This window comes from Acomys minous, assembly GCF_964271855.1.
Source record: "Acomys minous genome assembly, chromosome: 9".
NCBI classification, from domain to species: domain Eukaryota; kingdom Metazoa; phylum Chordata; class Mammalia; order Rodentia; family Muridae; genus Acomys; species Acomys minous.
In genome coordinates this window covers 22,542,460-22,559,776 of record NC_140490.1, presented here as the reverse complement: position 1 = coordinate 22,559,776, position 17,317 = coordinate 22,542,460, and the positions used below count along the sequence as shown (strand labels likewise).

General features: G+C 40.9%; 1 protein-coding gene across 2 annotated transcripts in view; it reads left to right on the top strand.

The window, feature by feature from the left end:
* The window catches only part of DNAH12 (dynein axonemal heavy chain 12), a 159,482-nt gene extending 143,474 nt beyond the window's left edge, over positions 1 to 16,008 (top strand). For both annotated transcript variants that reach the window (XM_084793926.1, XM_084793925.1), the window contains exons 67-74: positions 448 to 681; positions 1,833 to 2,021; positions 3,500 to 3,603; positions 7,670 to 7,874; positions 9,400 to 9,537; positions 10,239 to 10,330; positions 12,238 to 12,305; positions 14,688 to 16,008. In XM_084793926.1, the coding sequence (XP_084650052.1) occupies positions 448 to 681; positions 1,833 to 2,021; positions 3,500 to 3,603; positions 7,670 to 7,874; positions 9,400 to 9,537; positions 10,239 to 10,330; positions 12,238 to 12,305; positions 14,688 to 14,878 (1,221 nt within the window). In that variant the 3' untranslated portion in view covers positions 14,879 to 16,008. The remainder of the gene's footprint in view (positions 1 to 447; positions 682 to 1,832; positions 2,022 to 3,499; positions 3,604 to 7,669; positions 7,875 to 9,399; positions 9,538 to 10,238; positions 10,331 to 12,237; positions 12,306 to 14,687) is intronic.
* Positions 16,009 to 17,317: the final 1,309 nt, after the last annotated feature.

The window sequence follows — 17,317 nt, the reverse complement described above, 5'->3', positions numbered from 1 at the left end:
ATCTATATAAGCATCTTACTTAGAGTCTCCAGACCTATGTGCATGCCCATAACCCCAGCATTAGGGGCCAGAGACGAGCTAATTCCCAGAATTCATGGCCAGGCAGGCTAACCAAAGAGCTTAACCAAAAGTTCAATGAGACCATGTTTCAAAGCAGTGAGGTAAAGAGATTAGAGAAGATCAGATAGAGGAGTCCTGATCTGGGCTCCACACTCACACACTGAAGTGCATGCACACCCCCCACACATAGTCAACACATAAGCCAGGCAAATGGAGACAGATGAATTCAAAATAAAGTCCTGAACACCAGACATTCAATAGACCCATGATAATAATTCTTTCAACCCGCCTTTCTGCATAGGTAGGGAAGAAAAGAGATTGCCATTTTTAAAATAGAAATGAAGTGAAAGACTTTATATTTTTTCTTTTTTCATTTTTATCTTTAAGTTGTTTATAAATGAATATGACACAATCCCATTTGAAGCTATCACTTATCTGACTGGGGAGTGTAACTACGGAGGAAGAGTAACTGACGATTGGGACAGACGCCTCCTATTAACCATGCTGGCTGACTTTTATAACCCATTCATCATTGAAAACCCTCATTACAAGTTTTCTCCCAGTGGAAACTATTATGCACCTCCCAGAGGCACTTACGATGACTACATTGAATTCATTAAGGTAAATGATATTCTGAAACTAGGGTAAGCCAGGTGTGTGTGTGTGCGTTTGTGTCACTGTGTATGAGAGTGTGTCTGTGTGTTTGTGTGTGTATGTGTGTCAGTGTGTGTGTGTATGTATGTCAGTGTGTGTGTCTGTGTATGTCAGTGTGTATCTGTGTGCGTATGTATGTATGTGTCTATGTGTGTGTCAGTGTATGCATGTGTCTATGTGTGTATGTGTATGTCAGTGTGTGTGTGTGTATGTGTCCGTGTGTAAGAGTGTGTGTATATATATGTCACTGTGTGTCTGTATGTATATGTATCTGTGTATGTCAGTGTGTATCTGTGTGTGTATCTGTGTGTATGTGTCTGGGTGTGTCAGTGTGTATGTGTCTATGTGTGTGAGTGTGTCTGTGTGTGTCAGTATATGTGTGTATGTGTGTACACGTGCGCATGTGCATGTGTTTTAAGTGAATGGTGAGCTCTAACATACAAGTTTAGTCAAGCAAGATTTTAATGAACTCCCAGACTTGCTTTTGCTCAGGTAATTACTAGACATCAGAAAATTTGAAGCTTTTGGTACTTGATGTTTCATTGATTCTTAACCCTTTGTTGTTTGCACATCTACCTTATAAAGTAATGCTTTGTGGAAGGAAAAGAAAGAAGAGCCCACTTTCTTCTGCCCTTGTGGCATTCTCTAGATGAAGGCAGCTTAATGGGACAAAGAGCATATAATTTGTATCAATGTTAATATTTTATGTATGCAGAAGCTTCAGTGAGAAGATTGAAAACCAAAAGAAGCAGTTTACTTTGGAGTTTATAAAGCCATTTTAAAACGCAGTGACTGTAGGGAGCTGAGAAAACAAAGGAAAAGCCTTGGACCTTAAGGGCAATGAATCGTGAAAGGTGATTAGGAATGCTAATGGAGGATAAGGTTATCAGAGTGAAACCTGCGCAAATGCATCTAGGACAGCTTTCTGTCTCTAGTAAGAGAGACTCCCTCCTCTTCTTGGCACAGCATGACACCCAGTTAGGCAGGTGAAGGGAGGCTCATATTAAATCGCCTTTAGCTCGAAGTAATGGTTATGCCAAGGGGGGGGGGTGTATTTTGGAGTGGCGTGTCCTGATCCCAGTGAATATATGATGCGTGCTTAATCTGTTTTCTAATAGAAACTTCCGTTTACTCAAGAACCTGAGGTATTCGGGTTACATGAAAATGTTGATATCTCCAAAGATCTTCAACAAACAAAACTCCTTTTTGAGTCCTTGCTCCTCACCCAAGGAGGCTCCAAGCAGACAGGCTCCTCAGGAAGCACTGACCAAATTCTATTAGAAATTGCTGAAGATATCCTCGATAAGGTAAGACTTGACTTAAAGTGTGGTGTTTATGCCATAGCAGAGACTTAATCTGTCCTGGGGACTCCATGAAGAAGCACCGGAACCCTTAGCCGGGTGCTTTACTTAGCACACACTAGTTTCCAAATCTGCCAGCTACTGAGAATGGTTTCCGCTGCTGTAAGGTTTTCTAAGGACATTAAGGAGAACATTAATTTCAAGTAGTTTGTAAAATGCCTACTGCATAGCTAAGTTCTTAGTAGCTATAATTGTGGATGGACTAATGAGCATGTGGTTTATTTTTATTTCTAAATAAAAAGTTTAAAAATCTTTTTAAAAGTGGAATGTTATGAACTTGCTGGTTCAAGGACAGCATGTTTTGTTTTGTGTTTATGTACACCTTAGGCAGTGGGAGTCACAAGGAGGCAGTAGCCGCACTCAGCTAGCAGCTATGCATTTTCTTCCTGTGGTATAGTCCGTGTACTCAGCCTACTAGGTGGTGCAGAGTGCTGCTGTGTTGTCATCCTTTCCTGTGTCTAAAGTCAGTAATGAGTGACTAAGGGAAATTTGAACAGATAGGATCCTCAACAGCAGTCTCTATAGCTCCCTTCCAACATAACCACTGTGAATATGCCCATGCCTTTGACACCCTGGCAGAGCAGGCCACTAGCCCCCTCCCTCCAGAGCCCATGGCTGTAGCACTACAGGGTCCCCACAGTTGCCCTGCCTGTGCTCTCTGAAGTGGGAGGGGAGTGTGGCACTTCTTGCCACCCTGATGGAGGCCAACAGTCAGTCCTGGCCTCCAAGCTGCTGCTTTTGCAATCTGCCTCCCCACACCCGCTTCTATGGTTTACCTGTGGGGAAAGGCTGTTGACTTCATGAATGCTGCCTCCAGTAAGATCCTAACAAGCTGGCAGAACATTTAAGGCTCTGGGGGAGGGAGGTGTGCTGAGTCAAAATCACTGGTGTGACACCACTTATAATCTTGAGTACAACCATGGACTCTTACACTGGGACAGGAAGGGCAGCTTGACTCTCCGTTCAACCATTTCCTGACTGGGAAACGCCCTTGCCACTTCAGGGGCATGAACTCCAATGTCTTAGGATTTGTCAGCATTCCAACATCCTTACTGTCTCTTCACCTCAAGTGTCTGTGAGTAGTGCATAGAAATCACATACTAAGCAGCTTTCTCTCTCCCTGTGCCCTACAGTACTTCCACATTTACAAGATTAGCTGCTTGATAGGAGGGCCAGTTAATCAGTGGTAATTGTTTATAAGTGAATGTAAAGCAGTTACAAAATTGTAAATACAGTTTATCAATGGAGAACAAGGCTTAGTTTTCAAAAAAGAAACTATACAGCCTTTCAGAAATCTGATGTCCTCTTCTTAAGTGGAAATAATGGTGATTACCAAAGTGGTAGCTGTTACTGACATTATGGCCGAATGAAACTCAGTGTCTATTCTGAGCGTAACTTGTGGTTTTCAACATCTGTCCATTCAGCTCCCAAATGATTTTGACATTGAAGCAGCACTACAGAATTACCCTGTGAGGTATGAAGAGAGCATGAACACTGTGCTAGTGCAAGAAATGGAACGGTTTAACAAGTAAGTAAATCCCCAGGGGTTCAGAAAGCAACCAACCAAAATTGACAGTGACATACTGGTGTGGAATTTTAAAATCTTTAAAAATATATTTAAATGCACCATTTTATTTTTTTTAAGCACCATAGCCTTTTATCCCAGGAAAAACTCTTTTTTCTCTAATAACCCATATACATTTGTTTATTTTTTCTTTTTTTAACTTTTTTCCATATACATTTATTTTATTACATATGCATAAAACAAACTACATACAGCAGAGAGAACCATGTGACAATCATGAGTTCTATAAATGTTACATTCATAGTAATTTGGCTATTTGTATTTGTCAAACTTGAAGTAAACATCTTTCCTGTCTTGTTGGGTCTAAATTTCTGAATGAAATTCAATAGCTATCTTATTTCATCTCTATTAACTTAACTCCTTTATCTTGATCTAAAAATATCTTATCCCCTAACCAACTAAACTTGATTGTAGAACTGAACTATTTGTTCTTCGACACCCCTCAGAGACTTGAGAAAGAATAAGACTTAAATTCCTGAGTGAACCAGCAGTGCAGGTTAGCAGCTTCCAAAGTGAGCAAAATGACTGAGACAGTTTGCAGCCTGAACAGTCACCCAACACTCTCTACAACGTTGGGGCCTCATCTTCGTCCTTCTGGCCCAGTGTCTCTGCCAGCCTTATTGGCAAGGCAGGAACTATTGAGGATTTGCTTCTTCATACCACATGGAACATTCTCCAAAATAGACCATATAACTGGTCACAAAATAAGCCTCAATAGATAACAAAAAATTTTTCAAATAATCCCCTGCATCTTATCAGACCACCATGGCCTAAAGCTGAGCATCAACAACAGTAGAATTAACAAAAAGCCTATAAGCACATGGAAACTGAACAATGTTCTACTCAATGACATCTGGGTCAGGGATAAAATAAAGAAATTAAAGACTTTCTAGAATTCAATGAAAATGAAGGCACAACATATCCAAACCTTTGGGACACAATGAAAGCAGTGTTAAGAGAAAAGTTCATATCACTAGGTGCCCTCACAAAGAAATTGGAGACATTTCATACAAGCAATTTAATGGAACACCTGAAAACTATAGGAAAAAAAAAAAAGAAGCAGACACACCCAAGAGGAGTAGATGGCTGGAAATAATCAAACTCAGGGCTGAAATCAACTAATTAAAAACAAAATAACTCAAAGAATCAATGAAACCAAGCTCTGGTTCTTTGAGAAAAATCAACAAAATAGACAAACCCTTAGCCAAACTAAGTAAAAGGCAAAGGGAGAGTACCCAAATTAACAAACTCAGAAATGAAAAGGGAGATATAACAACGGATATAGAGGAAATCCAAAGAATCATTAGGTCTTACTTCAAAAGCCTATATGCCACAAAGTTTGAAAAACTCTTTTATAATGTAAAAATGATGAGGAAAAAGAAATCTAGCCTTATTGGCTAGAAATAGTCATTAGTCACATAACTTCTCATCTGTTACTGTCCTCTTCACAAAGTAAAGATGGGGCTGAAGCAATGGCTCGGTGGTTATGAGCACTTGTGCTTTTCCAGTGGCCCCGAGTTTAGTTCCCAGAAGTCCTGTCAGGCAGCTCACCACCACCTGTGATGCCAGCTCCTTGATTTCCAGCTGCCTCTTCTTGCCTCCACTGGCAACTACGCCCGTATACAGATACCCAGACATACACATAATTAGAAAGAAAAATCTCTTAAAAAGAAAGAAAGGAAGGAACAGAGTGAGCCTAGACTGGTGCTATATGTGCTTTCTAGCAGTTTCTGACACTCACATGTGCTTACTTTCTATTTATTTTTAAGTTCCTTTAGACATGACCTTGTTTATTTGTTGGTTGGTTGGTTTTTGAGACAGAGTATAGCCCAAGCTGGCCTCAAATTTGCTATGTAATTCACACTGACCTTGACCCCCTAAACCTGCTACCTCAGCCTATGAAGGTGCTGAATTACAGGTGTGCACTGCTGTGCCTGGCTCCCTTTTCTTACTGAAGTTGATTAGCTACCCCATGATAAACAAATTATTTGCTATGGCTTTTATTGATATTTTTGTAATTCAACACTGAATAAAGAAATAGAAAGTTGTTTTGTTATTCTTGTAGTATTTCTGTGTTTATTTTGTTTTCCTGGACTATAAGGCTGGGCGTGGTGGCAAATGCCTTTAGTTCCAGCACTCAGGAGGCAGAGGCAGGAAGATCTCTGTATGTTCGAAGCCAGACTGGCCTATAAACAGAATTCCAGGCCTGCCTCTGCCTCCCGAGTGCTGGGATTGAAAGTATATGCTACCAGCCCGAGCCCTTTGGTGATACTTTGCTTGCATAAATTAGGTCCTCCCAAAATAAGTCCCAAAAGCCCTTATGAAAGTTCAAATGTGGTGCCTCATAACTATAGGAAAAACAATCCTAGAATTCGTATAATTCGTAACGATTCAGAAATTATCACAAATATTTAATGTAGTTACAAGCAAAAAGAGCAAAGCTGGACATATCATACCACCTAAACTCAAAGTATACTATAAGATGGCAGTTAAGTGAAACAGCATTAACCAACGGGACAGAAGAAAGAGCTCAGAAAACAGACAGCATACGTTCATAATCAATGCTACTTGACAGCCCTGCCAGTGGTATACAATGGAGGAGCTACAGTATCATTATACATTGTGTTGGGGAAACTGAATGTGCATAGGACAAAGGAATCAAGTCGGACCTTACGTCATACCACATGCAGAACCAATTCAAAATAGATGAACACTTAACACAAGGCCCAAAATTATGCTGCGGATGCAGCTCCATGATAGACCACACACCTAAACATGCATGTAACTTATTAGTCCCTGAGCTCAATCACCAACCAACAAACAAAAACCTGAAACTATAAAACTACTGGATGAAAGTGTGTAGAGAAATTATGTAACTTTCATCTGGACAATGATGTTTTTTCTTTAAAATCTGACTGCTCCCTCTTCCCTGCCCAGGGCAAAGATAGACAGATAGAATTGCCCCAAAATACAAAGATTTTCCATATCAAAAGAAACAATCGTGTAATGAGAGATATAAACCATAAGAACCACATGACTTATAGAAATAAAACAAATATTATCATTATTCAATGGGCAAGGGACTTGAACATTCTCACACAAGATATCCAAAGGCCAAGTATTAGAAGAAAGACCAGCACCAGCACCTATAAGAGATGCAAATGAAAATCATAAAAGCCATTCCTTACTCTCATGAAAATAAACTAGTACAGCCATTATGTGAAATGACATGAAGGGTCCTCAAAAAATACAAAAGATACAAAGAAAAAAGAAAAAAATGATTACCATGTCGCCCAGCAGTCCCAAGGTCAATCCTTATGTCAGAGAGATTTCTCTACTCCTCAGCTCACTTCACCACTATTCACGGTTACCGTGTTACAGAATCAACTTGCATCCATTAAAAGAATAAAGGAAATGTGATAAAACCAGACAGTAGCGTTTATTCCTAAAGAGGAAGGAATTCTGTCATTTGTAACAACAGTGATGGAATTGAAGAGTATTTGCTAAGTGAAATAAGCTAAATCTAGAAAGACGAATACTATGCGTTTCCATTTTTGTGGACAACACCTAATCTTGTATGAGCAAAGAATGTAATAGTGGTTATCCAAGCCTGGGACACGGGATGACTGGGGGATGGGAGTCAGGGGGTGCAAAGTATCAGCTAGACAAAAGGGAGAAGCTTGGTTTGTCACGTCAGTCACACAGCATGCCTAATACAGATAATAATTCTGGTCTACATAGCCAGTTCCAGGTCATCCAGGAGTACATAGTAAGACCTTGCCCCCTCCTCTCACCCCCCAAAAAGTATTAATGACTAAAATTTTTTTAAATGCTTAATCAAATGTCACCTATAGTTCCCTCATATACTATCGTATCAAGTGGGCATAGCCATGCTTTGTGAAACATACCCATAAAACTGTCACTGTTTCCTGCTGTCTCTTCTTTTGCAGACTGTACGTTGATATTTACTATCACATATATGTTGATAACACAATTTGTTTCATTGCAGTTTAATTAGAACTATACGTAATACTCTGCGGGACCTTAAAAAGGCTATCAGAGGTATAGTTGTAATGGACTCTGCGTTGGAAGCACTTTCGAGCAGCTTGCTTATTGGGAAGGTTCCAGAAATATGGGCAAAACGATCATACCCAAGTCTCAAGCCCCTTGGAAGTTACATCACGGATTTCCTAGCCCGGCTAAACTTTTTAGAGGTAAAATATTAGATAGATAAGTAGATAGATAGATGATAGATAATTTTATACTTATATATTATTCAAGTAAAAAATATTCATTAAAATATTGCCAAAATTACCACATAGCACAATATATACTTGTCATTGTTGAATAGAGAGATATTAGTAATCAACTATAGTCATTTTAATGTCCCCAGGGTGAGTAGAATGTGATTGGTATTTCCTGCTTATCTAACCAAACTGTATGAATATCATAAAATGCACACATTTTGAAGTACTAAGAGGAAAATGGAAATTTTACTTTAGTCAAACTCAAGTGACAATTATATTTATGAAAGTTCTAAGTCTGTGATTCCCAAACACTACTGTTTAATATTACCTTTTGATTTTAATACCCAAAGAAAGTCACAAAGGGCCCAAAGCTTAAATTTATCAACATTTGTCCTTTGTTTTAAAAATCAGAGCTTTGTCTTATACCTTATCTCAAAAATGGGAGACATTCTTTGAAGTTCCCTTACCCTGCACGTGTTCATGCATGTATATACACATGTGCACATATGTGTGGGCATACACACAAAGATGTTCAGGGCACAGGAAAAGATAAGGCAGGAGACTGGTTTTCTTCCTTGGCTCCTCTGCTTTCTCATCTCATTGTTTATATTTACACACAGGTATAATGTGGGGAGCATTACAAGCATACTTTGAGAGTAGGGCGTTCCCCAAAAGTTGTAGCACATGCTTCCACATCTTTGGTTTGCACTGTGTCACTTGCCACCATGACTTGAAGTATGATTGGCAGATATTAATCGTATGCCCCACTTCAGCACACAGGGAGAGTTCTGCAGCCAGAAAGGCTGGACTGAAAGTGCAGGGGGAGTGAACAGTGCTCATTCTACACAGACAGGACCACAGTGTAGTCCTGGCTAATTAAAGAATTGCTGAAAGTAAAGGGCACACTTTAAAATATATGTTAGGGCCAGGTGATAAAGGATCTGCAACAGGAGGCAAGGAGGTTTGGTTTCTCTCTGGTGGGCCGCTGAGCAATTATGCAAGATGGCAAATCTGGTTCAAACTGTGCATGGCCAGATGTGTTTAAATGACATTGTTTAGATACTGAGTAGTCAGGAGCCAGAGGACTGTGCACACTGGAGGAGAAAGCAGATTGAGAGCCCCTGACCCTGGAGGGCAGTGCCCTTGCAGACAAGGAGGTACAAGCAACCCAGATCTGGAATAGCACAAGCTATAGCTTTCTAAAAATGGCTGCCCTTCATTGGGCTGAGCAATACAATGGCTACCCACACAGGTACATCTAACCTTTTTTGCAGAAGATTGGATTCTTTCAGATTAAATATACTCAATTTAATGCTGGAACCATGTTGAATTTCCAAGAATAACTAGAAGAAAAAAAAGGAGGGAACAGGAGCATTTGAAGTCAGGAGAAGTGTTGTGATGGAAAGTGGGGGACAACATAGGGAAAAATCAAAATCAGGAACTGTATATGCAATGACACTTTTGTAAAAATGCATTTTGTTTCCCTTTGTAGGAATGGTTCATGTTGGGGAAACCCAGTGTGTTTTGGATCTCTGGTTTCTTTTTCACCCAAGCCTTTTTAACTGGAGCTATGCAGAATTATGCCAGAAAATACACCATCCCTATTGATTTACTAGGCTACGAATTTGAGGTACAAAAGGTCACTCCTTTAAGTCAACAGTGTGATGTTAAATCACTCGTATATTTAAGCAAGAATTTGCAAAGTTTATATATTAAGGCATAATTAAATTACTTATCTATTCTTTGTGTTTTATAAAGTATATAATTTTGTCTTGCTGTATCTAGAACTCCCACAATCTCAGTATTTGATAAATATTATCCAGTATTGTTCTTACATTGACAAAAATTAATGTGAGGTACAGTAAAACCTGATAAAAATGCTTCAAAATAACTGTGCAAGGCTGGGTAGATGGCTCAGTTAGCAACATGCTTGCCACAGCAGCATGGGGAGCTGAGCTCTGCTCCCAGAACCCATGTGAAAATGCTGGGCAGGTGACGTGCATTCGCAGTCCCAGTACTGGGGAGGAGGACAGGTAGGCCCCTGGGGCTCACTGGCCAGTCAGCCAAGGTGGGCAGCTCCTGAAGAATGAAACCCAAGGCTGCCCTCTGTCCTCCACACACACACATGCATATATATGCTTACGTACCTGTATGAGCGTGCATGCACCAGTACACACACCAACAGCTATACAATATTATATATTTTTATAAATTATGGCTGAAAATTGTATAGTCAAACAAAGTTTTTTTCTTAACAGAGTCCTGACAGAGTTTTCTTTATGAGATGAAGGTATGTGATAAAGAACATTAATAGTGTGGGTTTCTCTTCAGGTGATTCCTTCTGATACCTCTGACACTCCACCAGAAGATGGGGTTTATATCCACGGATTATATCTTGATGGAGCACGCTGGGACAGGGGCAGGTTAGTACCCTGAATGCGAACCCCTCTTGCTGCCGTAGACTAATCATAGTGTGATAGATGGCCTCCTGTCTTCTTCCACACCAAAGCATCTCTCCTGGGAGAGCAATGTATCACCAGAGTCCTCACACAAACAGCTATTCCAGCTGGTGCAGCTGAAGAGTGATTGTTTTTAGGTCCTAACACTTTCAGCTAATAGTCCAGTGGTCTCATTAGTAGAAATTTTAGCAGAAAATGTTTTTTTTGTTTCTACTTGATAACAGCTCCCTTCCATCTTATAATGTATAGGGCTGAATTGATTTAAACAACTGACAGTTTAATAAAGTTCCCATTTAGTGAACGGAAATCATCTGTTTACATTTGATTTTGTGTGCTATATTGTGTGTGTGTGGTGTGTCTGTGTGTCTGAGAGAGAGAGAGAGAGAGAGAGAGAGAGAGAGAGAGAGAGAGAGAGAGAGAGAGAGATTTCCAGCTTTGTTTTTAGAAACATAAGAAGAAATTATTAAGTTTTTGCTGCCTTAAAATAAGTAGGGATGAAAAGGCAGAACATTTTCCCCTTAGAGCCCTGGTCCTTAACAGTTCATTTATCCAAACAATCTATTTTCAAAGGCAAGGCTGGACTTTGCTCCCAAGTGTGTGAAAGATGGAAGTAGATAAAAATCAGTGATGAGGGAGCAATTCTGCAGAGATAATTGCAAGACAAGGTTCTGAAGAGGCCCAGTCCACAGTTCAAAGTCTCTCTGAGACTCATGCCGATCTCTTATCTGTAATCACCTATAAAATCAAAGAGCAGATCACGTACTTCCAACATACAATGCACGGATATACATTCTAATTTCAAAGTAGGGGAGGGAACATAGTGAGAAGACACTGAACCTAAAACCAGCTGGGCAAACTCCAAACTCTGCATCTCCAAGTTCAAACCACCCAACCAGCTATGTAGGCTTCACTTCTCTCCATCTTTCTTCAATCTCTCTTTCTGTGTCTCTCTTTTTCTCTGTCTCTATGTGAGGTGTGTGTGTGTGTGTGTGTGTGTGTGTGTGTGTGTGTGTTTGTGTGTTTGTGTGTTCTGGGACTTGATCCCAAGGCCTCACTCATGCTGTTACTGAGTAAATAATCCCCACAAAAGTATAGTTCAGGCTGGCCTTAAATTTATTATCCCCTACCTCATCCTCTTAAGCATCTTCATACTGATGTACACCACCACCATGGCCGGTTTTACCACCTTTTCAATTTATTCCATTTTTCTTTGCCTTCTTATATATTTAGTTTTCCTTCCTTTTTAACAAAAAAGATGTAGCATAGTGAAAAGAAAACAGATTCTCTATAGAGGCAGACTGATTTTTTTTAAGTTTATTTTGCTTTGTTTTACCTTGTTAATCAAAGTCTCACTCTGTAGCGAAGAGTAAACTTGGACTCCCAGTGCCCTCCTGGCTCAGCTTCTTTGGCTTATGGGGTGAGCCGCCATGCCCAGCTTACATGTGAATCCTGACGCTGCCAGGAACTCTAAAAGATTATTCCGAGCCATTGAGCCTCTGCTCTATCTGTGGGCTGGGACAGGACATGATCATTGTGAGTGTGAGGTGTGGTAGAACAGCGTCTGCTTCGTGAGCGTTCTGTAAAAACTGGCAGGCGTTGGGATTCGCTCACTGTTTTAGTCTTTGCCTTCCCACAGTCTTCACTGGTTTCTCTCAGCTCCTCACTGCCTCCTCCTCTTCCTCTTCCTCCTCCTCCCCCCCCTTCTCTCTTCCCCTTTCCATTCTTCCTCCTCTCTCTTTTTCTATAAATCCAATACTTTTTCTGTATCTCTGGTCCTCTCTTGTATTGAAGGCCAATGTTCAGTTAGCAATGTTGTTCTAAAGAGCAAATTCCAGAAATAACTGATAATGTCCATCAATTTCTCTTTGCAGTGGACTGCTTGCTGAACAACATCCCAAACTTTTGTTTGACCTGATGCCCATCATATGGATAAAACCAAGTAAATACATTAACAAAATACATTTGAGTTTTACAGAGAATGGTAACAGATATTAATCATTCCCCTTAATAAGTTTTTGTTCAAACCTTTCAGGATTTAATTTGGTTATGATTTATAAAAGATGGACTACCTGTGCTGTAAATATTTTGTGGCATTTATATTATTTGGGGAACATCATTCCACCTCTTTATGCTCTTAGTCTATAGAAGATATGCTTTCAAGGGCTGGAGAAATGGTTCAGCAGTTAAGAGTGCTTGCAGAGGGTACAGTTGGGTTCCCAGTGCCCACATCTGACAGTTTATAACTCTTAGCTCCAGGGCATCTGACACCCTCTTCTGGCCTCAGCAGGCACCAGCACACATACACACAGATGTACACACATAGCACAGAAATGTAAAAAAATAGCCATTTTTAAAGATCTTCACACTCCTGTGACGGATCTCACAGTGTGTCGGCCTCTCTTTCGCCTCCACACACTTTGGCTGAGCTCCTTTGCTCAGTGTGCAGAAGTGCACAGGGCTTCATGCAGACCCCACTAGTGCCCAGTATCTTCCAGCTGTAAGAGACCCCCAGGCTGTGGAGCCAACTAGGAGACCTAAGACCTACTGGAAGCCACCTGGGGGAAGAGTCAACGTACCATTAGAGGAGGTGCTACTTACTCTTTGTACCATCCTCATCTTCCTTTCTTTTTGTTGTTGTTGGTTTGTTTTGTTTTGTTTTATTTTGTTTTGTTTTGTTTTTTGAGTCAGGGTTACTCTGTGTAGCCCTGGCTACCCTGTAACTTGCTCTGTAGACCAGGCTGGCCATGAGCCCAGAAATCCATCTTCCTCTGCCTCCTGAATGCTGGGACTAAAGGCCCATCATTGTTTTTCTGCAAGTAAACTAATAACAATGATAATGAGACTCGTTCATTTTTCTAGTTTTTAAAAAATTATTTTTAGTTTTACTTTGTTGAAATGCTTGTGATCAAAACTAGAGCCTCACACAGACCAGGCAGGTGCACCACTGCTAAGTTATGCCCTGCACCTAATGTTCTTACTCTTAAATAACAGTGGATGAACACAGTCACAGAGTACCCACAGTCACCACCCAACCTATAAAACATTTCCCTATCAATGGGATGCAACTATGGCAAGGGTAGCTTTCACTTAGAAAAACTCTTTCCCACCTTATATCTGGCTTATAGGCATTGCACATAGATTATTTGGTGAGTTTACAGGAGTTGGTATATTTTCCTTACTAGTAACCTGCTTTAAAAAAAAAAAGTTGGGTGTGGTGGTACACATCTTTAATCCCAGTACTCAGGAGGCAGACGCAGGCAGATCTCAATGAGTTCAAGGCCAGCCTGGTCTACAAAGCCAGTCCAGGACAGCCAAGGCTACACAGAGAAACCCTGACTCAAAAAAAAAAGAAAGAAAGAAAAGAAAAGAAAAGAAAAAAAGAAAGAAAAAAGAAAAAGAAAACGCAAAAAAACAAAAGCCAGTAGGAACCTCAGCTGCTTCTTACTGAAATGTTAAAGCTGGCTGGAAGGGAGGGCCAGCTTCAACACCTGCAGGGACATTGTACTTCTTGGCGTTTGCTTCATTTGTAATTCAAAATGTCCAGTGCGGTTCTAAAACATTCTATTGGAGTTCTAAGTAGTTTCCCCAAATCTCCACCACACAGTATATTTGACTTCTTCCTTATCTTGTCCCCTTTTTCCTTCTCTCCATGTCCTCTCTGGAGATTTTTTCACACTTGCTAAGAGTTTTTAAGATTTATTTTTGTGGGGGCTGAAGAGATAGCTTAGCAATTATGAGCATTTGCTGCTCTTCCAGAGCCTCCAAGTTGTTTGCCCTGCACCCGTGTTGACCAGCTTACAACTGCCTGCAACTCCAGTTCCAAGGGATCCAGTATCCTCTTCTGAACTCTGTGGGCAGCTGAACTTATGTTCATCTACTCTCATCCCCACATAAAGAAACACACATGTATACACATGAGTATTTTAAAGAGTTCTTATTTTTTAATGTATGTGTTTGTCTGTGTGCACTATATATGTGTGCAGGTGCCTGTGGAGGCCAGAAGAGGGCGCCAGATCACCTGGATGTAGAATTCTAGAAGGTTCTGAGCTGCCAGATGTAGGTGCTGGACACTGAGCTTGGGTTCTCTGGAACAGCAGCCAGTGCACTTAACCACTGAGCCACTCCTCCAGTCCCATAAGAGAACAAACTTTACAGTCAACTCCTGATTTCTAGACCTAGACTCATGTACCATATGAAAGTGCTTGCCTTGATATACCAACTATTAAAAAATGTTATACGGTAAACAACTGTTCTTTTAGAAACAGAGGCTGTTTCCTCTTTCTTTAATGAATAGGTTTCTGTCTCTCTCTTCTTTTTCAAGATGTGAAGCTCAAGATTGTGAAATCAAATGCCTATTCCTGTCCCCTCTACAAGACAAGTGAACGGAAAGGAACTCTTTCCACTACAGGACATTCTACCAACTTTGTCATCGCAATGCTGTTAAAGACGGACAGTCCCACTCAACACTGGGTCAAGCGTGGCGTGGCCTTGCTTTGCCAGCTGGATAACTAAATTGAACACATTTAGAAAACTTCCGATGATTTTTTTTTCACTTACTTAAAAAATTTCCCAAGCTGAATACTGTGGTATCGTTCTTTGAACCTGTCTTTGCCCACATTCTGTCTGATGTGCCCCCTTTGATTTTAAAACCCTATAACCAGATTACTTTGTGAGTTTAGCTAAACACCTTCAGAGAAAATATGAAACAAAGTGTTACTTTGAAGCATATGAAAATCTTTGTAGATTTTATCTAGTTTCTTAAAGTTTGATTAAAAAAAAACATACGATCTGGACAATTAAGTGGATGTTGTTGTTTTCAAGACAGGGCTTCTGTGTGTAGCCTTGGCTGTCCTAGACTCTGCCTGTAGAGATTGTTGTGCAGAGATTACAGAGATCTGCCTGCCTCTGCCTCCCTGAGTGCCCAGAGATATATTTAATTTATATTAGAAGGTATATTCTTTCACTAGTGTTGTCCTTTCTCGAGCTCCAATCGTTATATACTTTCTTCTACCATAAGCTCATGAGCACTAACATTTAAAATATTTAAAAGCATGGTGAGGATAATATTCATGCAAAGAGCCAAAATCTGTATCTCATGCTTCTAAGATATTGTTTCAATCTCTGAAAGCACCCTCATGACTAACAAGGAAGTGACGGTGACATGGTAGAACTGGCTGGCGGACAGTGCCAGTTTCCATGGCTACAGCAGCATTGCTCCCCTTGGCACTTCATTTTTTCACTGGAAATGTAAAGTGTTCCCTTTATTTAAAAATTTTATTTTATTTCTCGTAGTAGTATTTGTGTGTATGGGGGATAGGGGGGACGCAGGCCACAGTCCCTGTGTGAGGATCAGAGAACAGCCTTTGGGAGCTGGTAATCCACTTCTGCCTTGGGACTAGAACTCAGGTCGTCAGCTTTACATACTAAGCACCCTCCTAGTCTTCTCTGTAACTCTGTCCCCCTTTGTCATTGTTGATACTTGATGTGCTTATTACTTAGTGTGCACTGATATTAATATACACCAAGGATTTATAAATACTTGAACAGAATAAAAATTTCATCAATCTTATACTATGTTGTAGGGCTGGGGTGATCACTCAGTTGGTAAAGTGCTTGGCATTCGGGCGTGAGAACCTGCATTCAGTCCCCGGAACCCATCAGCAAAATCTAGATTGGGAGCTGGAGTGATGACTCATCGGGAAGATGCCATACTGCTCTTGCAGAGGATCTGAGGCCAATCCCCAGCACCCACATCAGGTGGCACACAACTGCTGTAACTCCAGCTCCAAGAAAACCAGCACCCTCCTCTTGTTTTTGTGGGCACTGCACTCATGTGTGGAAGCCCACACAAAGATGAATAAATAGACACATACTTTTAAATTGTTTTAAATTTTTTTTAAAAAAGTGAATGTATTGACATACACTTTGTAATTCCAGGGCTAGGAAAGTGGAGACGGGCAGATCCCTGAAGCTCTCCGGCCAGCCTACCTAATCTGCAAGCCCTGCGTCTCAGTAACCAGGAAGGTGGATAAAAGTATTTACTGCTCTTGCCGAGGAACTGGGTCCAGTTCTCAGCACCCACATCAAGTGGTTCACAATTCCCTATAACTCCCATCCTAGCAGACTTGTAACCCTCTTCTGGCCTCCAAGGGCACCTACATACAACATGGTACACATACATACATGCAGGCACACACACAAAAAAAATAAGAATCTTTAAAAAGGTGGTTGTGTGGCCTCCACACACTTACATGTGTACAACACCTGGACACACACCCAAATTTAAAAACAAATTCTGTTATGTTGTAATTCCTTCCTTAGGATTCCAAGGGTGCACAAGGCTACACAGTTCTACAGTTCAGGGAATATACAGGTGTGGATACACACTGCACCCATGGAACAGTTTTGTTTTTAGTGTTATTGGGGATTAAACCTTGGACCTCATGCATGCTGGGCAAGTACTCTGCTACTGAGCTACATAGCTCCAGCCCACTAATTATTTTGAGACAGGGTCTTGTTAAGTTGCCCAGGCTAGCCATGAACTCACTCTGTAGCCCAGATAGGCCTTAAACCTGGGTTCTTCCTGCCTCAGCCTTCCCAGCAGCTGCAGTTACAGGCTAGTACTACTAGGATCAACAGGTAAGTCACTCTCCCCACCCCCCACCCCAGACAGGGTTTCTCTGTATAGCCTTGGCTGCCCTGTCTACTTTGTAGACCAGGCTGGCCTTGAACTCACAATGATCCGCCTGCCTCCCGAGTGTTGGGACTAAAGGCGTGCGCCACCACGCCTGGCTTGAGAAGTCAGTTTTGATAATGCCATCAGAGCAACATTGTTGGTTTCTGTTAAGTAAGAAATTCTGGTTTCCAGTGGCTATGTGTCTAAGTCTTAAGAAAATGAATTCTTTTTCATGGCCAGCCCCCTGTAAATACTCCAAATAACATGAAATATTT